General features: G+C 40.3%; 1 protein-coding gene across 5 annotated transcripts in view; it reads left to right on the top strand.

Annotated features, from left to right (window-relative positions):
- The window catches only part of ranbp2 (RAN binding protein 2), a 28,556-nt gene extending 21,388 nt beyond the window's left edge, over nucleotides 1–7,168 (top strand). The window contains exons 20-30 of one of the 5 annotated variants that reach the window (XM_063213270.1): nucleotides 205–282; nucleotides 1,738–1,911; nucleotides 2,221–2,307; nucleotides 2,847–3,043; nucleotides 3,821–3,910; nucleotides 4,346–4,574; nucleotides 4,714–4,836; nucleotides 4,959–5,113; nucleotides 5,471–5,744; nucleotides 6,061–6,401; nucleotides 6,590–7,168. In XM_063213270.1, coding sequence (XP_063069340.1) covers nucleotides 205–282; nucleotides 1,738–1,911; nucleotides 2,221–2,307; nucleotides 2,847–3,043; nucleotides 3,821–3,910; nucleotides 4,346–4,574; nucleotides 4,714–4,836; nucleotides 4,959–5,113; nucleotides 5,471–5,744; nucleotides 6,061–6,401; nucleotides 6,590–6,895 — 2,054 coding nt within the window. In that variant the 3' untranslated portion in view covers nucleotides 6,896–7,168. The remainder of the gene's footprint in view (nucleotides 1–204; nucleotides 283–1,737; nucleotides 1,912–2,220; nucleotides 2,308–2,846; nucleotides 3,044–3,820; nucleotides 3,911–4,345; nucleotides 4,575–4,713; nucleotides 4,837–4,958; nucleotides 5,114–5,470; nucleotides 5,745–6,060; nucleotides 6,402–6,589) is intronic. The other 4 variants (XM_063213271.1, XM_063213273.1, XM_063213274.1 and 1 more) reach the window with 4 other exon arrangements.
- Nucleotides 7,169–7,270: the final 102 nt, after the last annotated feature.

The following is a 7,270-nucleotide window of genomic DNA, read 5'->3' on the forward strand; positions in this document are numbered from 1 at the left end:
TCTTCACCAGAAAAGTCATGAACAAAACGGGGGGGGAAACATCTAACTGATCAATCATATGAACAGACAGACCAAATGCTCATATGAAACATGTAATGTGGTCAACCATCATTTCCCAAAATGACTAACGCTTTGTTAAATTAAGTCTAATAGTCACTCTTAGATTAGTTTTATTCTTTTCACCCACCCACCGTTATTTTCTAGGATTGGATTTTAGGCTTTTCAAAGATAACCCTATGGCTTTTTGGACCAGCACATCCTCCACCCAGTTTGAACCCCCAGGTATTCTGTCACTGCACTGTTGACGTGTGCTGTGACTCATCACCCAATAGGCAGTCACCCTCTGGTCTCTGCTGCCAGTTAACCTGGTTGGTTGTATGGTGTGGGAATGTGCATTTATTTATTTTTTTGAATCTAAGGATTGAATCTAACCTGTTGCATGTCCATAATCTCAAACGACAAACTACCACAGCATGCATAGTAAAACATGTTATACAGTAGGCTTGCGGAGTAAAGCTTTTTATAAACCCCAATTATTTAGTGTAATTAATACAAGTGTAACAGTTGTGAGGCAGTAGAATGTTAAATACGTAGAAGGATATTACACCCTGGAAGTGAGGACTAGGTGTTGTTCATGCCAAGCGTTTTTTTTCCGCTGTTGAAACCGGACACCCATAGTTCCCATTGCAGGGATCTGCTATGCGTAGTACTTAAAGGTCAGGAACATATTTAGTTCAGGATGTCTAGCAACAGCAGCATAGCACACTGGGTATGGTACAATATTTAGAACAGGTAAAATGAATCTCATCCTCATCCATTACTCCAGTCTGGATCCGTTCCAGACTGTATTTTCGAGTCTGCTGGAAAAAATACAAGGTGTAGTTTTAGTACTTGTAGGACGGATCGGTCGTGCTCGTGGTAGAGACATGCATGGGGAATTGATTTATTTGCATGCCTTAATATTTGTGTTACCCTAACACCTTTTGCCCAACACATTACAAGAAAAACAGTGTGACAGTTAGAATTTCCCAGATACTATTTTTTTTTTTTTTTTTTCTAGAGGCTGCGACTTTCATCTTGCATAATGAAAAGACTATTTTTTTGCTGCCATGACATGAGTGACACTTCAGTTAATAATCATTCCACTAAGAATATAACAATCACTATAACTTCCATTTACATCACTGTAAACCAATAGAAATGCTACGTACTGTATATTTATCAGGATTGTAGTTTGATGTGTCAGATCCCTTCTAGTGTGGTGTATGGAGAAAAAATATATTTTCACCTTTTCAACAGCAAAATACAGCACATGTATTTTTTCCCCTTTTTAATAAAGAGAGGTATTAAACATGCACTGTGTATTTGTCACCTAGCTTGCCTAAATCTGCCCCCAAAAAATAAATGAGGCCTAATTTAACATGAAATGAAATGCCAGAATTATTCTTTAACTGCCTATAAATATAGTTTTAAAGTCTGCAACATCTTTTCTGTCTGATCATTGATGGTCCTTTCTGAAATTGTCAAATAGGCAGCATTCCCTTGCAACATTCCCTTATTTTGTTTTTCTCCCGATAACCTTTTTTTATATCTCATATGTTAACTTCTCAAGCTTGACTTGCACACATTTACAGTGATGGAGTGTTGTTGTAATGCCTAATCTGTGCTCGTCTCACAATGGCCGCTGTTGTTCCATATTAATTGTTCTAATTCAGAACTATTTTCTCTCCACTGAAGCTTCCTCGGAAACAGAAAATGGTGATGAACCTTTGGATCCCGAGGAAATCGAGATTTTGTTCGTGCGCGAACCCACAAAGGAACAGGCAGAGCTGGCCAGCAAGCTTATGCTACCCCTCACATTCTTCTGCTACAAGAATGAGCCCGGTTACATCAGTGATGACACTGAGGATGGTATGGAACATATATTGTGTGTAATGTGTTTTCATTTAAACACTTTCGTCTACTAATGCTTGAGCTGATAAGTGTCTGTGTGTGTGTGTAGTACTCTACTTTAACCCTGTGTTAATGTATAAAAACCTTACTTAGCATCTGCACTGGTTATTCTGTATATCTCCTGTGCATTTTGTTGGTACTAGTGATGTCAGCCATGATTATGTCCTCAATTGTAAGTCACTTTAGTTTAAAAAAGCGTCTGCCAAATGCAATGTAATGTAATGGTATGATTACCAATTTTTTGCTCCTATATTATCCATTGTGCAGATGAAGACTTTGAAACTGCAGTGAGAAACCTCAAAGGGAAGCTGTATCCTGATGATTCGGCAAGGAAGACTGATGCTGCGAGCAGTGGTAGGTTGTCAACATTTGAAGTCTACCAATTCTGTGATAAGACAGCGTTGATGAGCAGAGCCTGTGCATAGTCATGTCCTCCTTCAAATAATCATGACTTGGCTTTGAGTGAGAGTTGATTGGAAAGGTTTTGTCCAGCTGTCAAGATGTGATCTTAACTGAGCAGTCTGCAACCTACTATTGGACAGTCAAATAACGTGACTTCTACAACACATGTCTACAGATGAGCTCTGCAAATCCAATTAGATTTGATGTGTTATTCGGCACATTTTGCTTAATTGAAGAAAGTCTGTTTGCCAAGAGAACAGACACTATCTGGCATTAATGAGCTTGGAATACTCAGTAATTGAAAGAAAATTTGTCACAATAACACTGGATGCAGCTGTGGTGTTGATGCACAGAATTCCAAGCTCTTAAAGTGTCAATTGTTCAGTAAAGAAGCATCAACAAGTACATAAGTCGTAAGTTAGTGCATCGTATTATTTTTACTACTAGTTCTTTTCATAGTGCTCTGTTTGTGTGGGCTTTTTCCCCTCAAGGTGACTCATCTCAAGATGTAAAAGATCCAGAGTGTGAAATAGTCTGGGAGAAAACGCCAACCCCAGAGGAGGAAAGCAAAGCAAAGAGTCTGTACCTTCCCCCAACCTTTTTGTGTGGATTGGGGACCGACGTGGACACTGAGAAGGATAAACCTGACGACTTTGAAACGGAGGTCCGCAAGGTACAGGAAGCTCTGGTGAGCATCTGTCATGAATGCACATATTAACAGTTGTTTTGAAATTATTCAACCCCCACAGAAATTAAGTGTTGTTGCAAGTTTGACATTTTTACCTGGTTTGTAATCGGATCAAAGGAGGAGTTGTAAGCGCCTCTTAAAATTGCAATATGTCTGGTGATATACTGACGTATGTCCTTTCTGTGTTAAAGGGACACTGAGATTTTTAGTTGTTTATTTCCAGAATTCATGCTGCCCATTCACTAATGTTACCTTTTTCGTGAATACTTACCACCACCATCATATTCTAAGTATTCATTATGACTAGGAAAAAATTCACTTTTCATGCATGAAAAGGGGGATCTTCTCCATGGTCCGCCGTTTTGAATTTCCAAAAATAGCCATTTTAAGCTGCAAAAATGACTACTTGGACCATACTAGGAAATATTTGTTTATTACTTTGTAAACTTTCATGTAAAGATCAAATTTGGCAATAGACAGCCCAGTTTCAATGAGCAGCATAGGTGCAGTACCTTTTTTGACCATTTCCTGCACAGTGTCCCTTTAAGAGCATGTTCAAATGTTTTCAACCCCTTGGTCACATACGCCCTGAGTGCATACTACTACAACAGGCTTTAGCAGTCACAGCATCCTTCAGATGTGAAACGTGGCTTGACACATTTATCTTGTAGCGATTCCTTATATGAGCAAAAGCCTCCAGTCCTCTCTTAACACATTTCCATAGTAGTCCCTAAGACTCTGTGAGTTGAAGGTTTTTTTTTTTTCCCCCACACAAAGACTGTTACAGAGGTCAAGACTCCGAGTCCGACTCCAACTCCTGTGTCGGAGCCCTCTGAGGTCAAGACTCCGACTCCCCCTCCTGCTGAGGTCAAGACTCTGTCATGAATGCACATATTTACAGTTGTTTGAAATTATTCAACCCCCACAGAAATAAAGTACTGTGGCAAGTTAGACATTTTTATCTGGTTTCTAATCGGACCAAAGGAGAAGTTGTAAGCTAGACAAATGCATCTTAAATTACAACAGTATTTCTGGTGATATACTGACTGATGTCCTTTCTGTGTTAAGAGCCGAATTGAATATCTAATGTATTCAACTTAGTCGGATACATCCTCAGTATGTACTACAACAACCTTTGGCAATTACAGCATCCTTCAGAACATAGCTTAACACAATTAGCCTGTAGTGACTCACATGCATCTTATGAGCAAAAGCCTCCTGTCCTCTTTTAACACATTTCCATAACCGAGTAGTCCTTAAGACTTTGTGAGTTGAAGTTTTTTTTTTTTCCCCCACACAAAGACTGTTACAGAAGTCAAGACTCCAACTCCCCCTCCTGTGGCAGTGTCCTCTGAGGTCAAGACTCCAACTCCCCCTCCTGTGGCAGCGCCCTCTGAGGTCAAGACTCCGACTCCCCCTCCTGTGGCAGCGCCCTCTGAGGTCAAGACTGAGGTTGCAGCGGAGGCCAGTGGAAGCTGCCCCATTGACCTATCCACAAAAAAGAGCACGCCCACATCCAGTGCTTCTCAAGGTAATGTATTTTGAATTGACTTTCCTCATTCAGTTAATTCAAATTATTGATTCAACGTATTTATTTACCTGTTTATTGTCAAGTTTAAAATATACTTTTTCTTAATTTATGTATTTTGTTTATTTATTGTCCTACACAGCTGATCCCGATACTCCAGCTAATCCAGACCCTCCGGCCATTGGATTTGGATTTGCCGCGACAGGGGGATTCTCTTTTGCAGATTTGGCTAACAAATCTAATAACTTTGCTTTTGGAACACAAGGTCAGCTGTTATGCTTGAACTAATATTACCGAACTTTGTTGTTATTGTTGATGTTATTGGCCGAAGGTTATTAGACAACCTTTTGATGTAATGTTGTATGTTCTACACTTTTCTTTAAACAGACACAAACTTCTCCTGGGCGAATGCTGGGGCTACAATATTTGGCGCAGCCACAGCACCCAAGAATGATGGAGAGGGGGAAGGAAGTGGTGATGACGATGATGAAGATGATGACAATCCAGACATCCACTTTGAACCGATTGTGTCATTGCCAGAGGTATCGTATGCCTACTTTTATAAGCAGATCAGGAACAGCAGTTTATTTAGTTTGTGTATTTTTTTAAAAAGCCTGCTAATGTGGTAGAGAGCACAACATGACTAGCCTGATTATCATCGACATTCAAATCTCTTCGAGACTTGGTCTGACCAAGAGCATAACAATAAACATTTCCCAAACAGCATGTTGACCCGCCTCCCTTAGTTTGCTTATGGAACTCAGAAAGTACTTGCATTGCTCTTGACCTGTAGTTGCAATGCTGAAAGTGGAGGGCACTAGGAGGGCACAGCCTGGCTACAACATGACTACAACATTGTATTAGCATGTGAAATTCCTATAAACGTGTGTTGTCTTCAGGTTGAAGTGAAGTCTGGTGAAGAGGACGAAGAGATCTTGTTCAAGGAGCGGACCAAGTTGTACCGTTGGGATCGCGACCTGCAACAGTGGAAAGAGCGAGGAGTCGGTGACATCAAAATCCTCTTCCACCCTTTGAAGAAGTTCTACCGGGTGATCATGAGACGGGAGCAGGTGCTGAAGGTGTGCGCCAACCACACCATCACAGAAGGCATCGAGCTGAAGCCCATGAACACATCTGCCAACGCTTTGGTTTGGACTGCTACAGACTATGCAGGTGTGTAATGTATGGCATTCAAATTTGAAGAGTTTCATTGCAAAATGGTGTGTCCCATCCACCATTTTTGACTTTTGCACTTTATTATTGGATATGACTGGCATGCATTCACACATACTGTAGATTATTTTGGGAGCATACTGTTTAAACCTATATTTTGCAATGCAATGGCATGCCCAATACAAAAAATGTACATTTCCCAAAAATGGATATACACCAATTTGCAATGAAACTCTAACTCATTTTTCTAAATTGTGTCATTTGGCATAGTTGGAAGTGTTTAATCTAATCTTTCCTTGATGTGATCTTTCCTCAGAGGGTGACGGTAAAGTTGAGCAACTTGCTGCCAAGTTCAAAACTCCAGAACTGGCGGAGTCTTTCAAAAAGACGTTCACTGAGTGTCAGAATCGTATGAGCAAGACGGATGACTCAACATCTCAACTCTCCAGAGTTATGGAGCACTCGAAACAGGGCAATCCCATCGTGTACTTCAGCTTGGCTGCTGACGACGAGCCCCTTGGGAAGATTACCATAGAGTTGTTCGCCCACATAGTACCAAAAACGGCAGAAAACTTCAGGGCCCTTTGCACTGGGGAGAAAGGATTTGGGTTCCGTAACTCTATTTTCCACAGAGTCATCCCAGACTTCATGTGCCAGGTAAATACTGCTCCAATAAGGTTGTTTCATAAAATTAAAAAAAAACATTACCAAAACTTCTATGTAGATATTATCTTGCTATTGATAAATTGATGATTAGGTAATTTAATGATTGAATAATGTATATATTGGTTGATTTGGTAATTCAATGATTGAATAATGTATATATTGATTGTTTTATTTTTCAGGGTGGTGATATTACTAATCAGGATGGCACTGGAGGGAAATCCATTTACGGGGGAAAGTTCGAAGATGAGAACTTCGATGTCAGGCACACGGGGCCGGGCATCTTATCCATGGCAAACCGCGGGAGAGACACCAACAACTCCCAGTTTTTTATCACCTTGAAGAAAGCCGAGCACTTGGACTTCAAGCATGTAGCGTTTGGATTCGTGAAAGATGGAATGGACACTGTGAAACTGATGGGAGAACTCGGCACCAAAACGGGGAAGCCCAGTAAAAAGATTGTCATTGCCGATTGTGGACAATTATAATATGTTCCTCTTTACCGAGTGTTGCACTTGCTCCTTTTTTCCCCCTTCCCTCAGTCTACCAGGGGGCTGTCCTTCTGTTATTCCTGATCTGCATATTTGTGTGTATAATAACAGGTGAAACGTTTTCTTTTTTAAAGTAAAAATAATAAACTGGGTGTTGCATGTTCTAATAATAAAGGTTAAATTACAGGCAGTGTAGGAATCTGCCATCCAGTTTTGTACAATAATGTCTTCTTGTGTTCTTGTTTATTAAAAGAATGGGTTGTTGATCAAGTGTAAGTGTTTTTGCAAAGCCTTGACGTATACAATTGGTCAACAATTGTGCACAATATGTGTGTTTAGGCTCTTGTAGCTGCTGTTTTCAACATCTTTCCC

Source organism: Engraulis encrasicolus, chromosome 13 (genome assembly GCF_034702125.1).
Source record: "Engraulis encrasicolus isolate BLACKSEA-1 chromosome 13, IST_EnEncr_1.0, whole genome shotgun sequence".
NCBI lineage: Eukaryota > Metazoa > Chordata > Actinopteri > Clupeiformes > Engraulidae > Engraulis > Engraulis encrasicolus.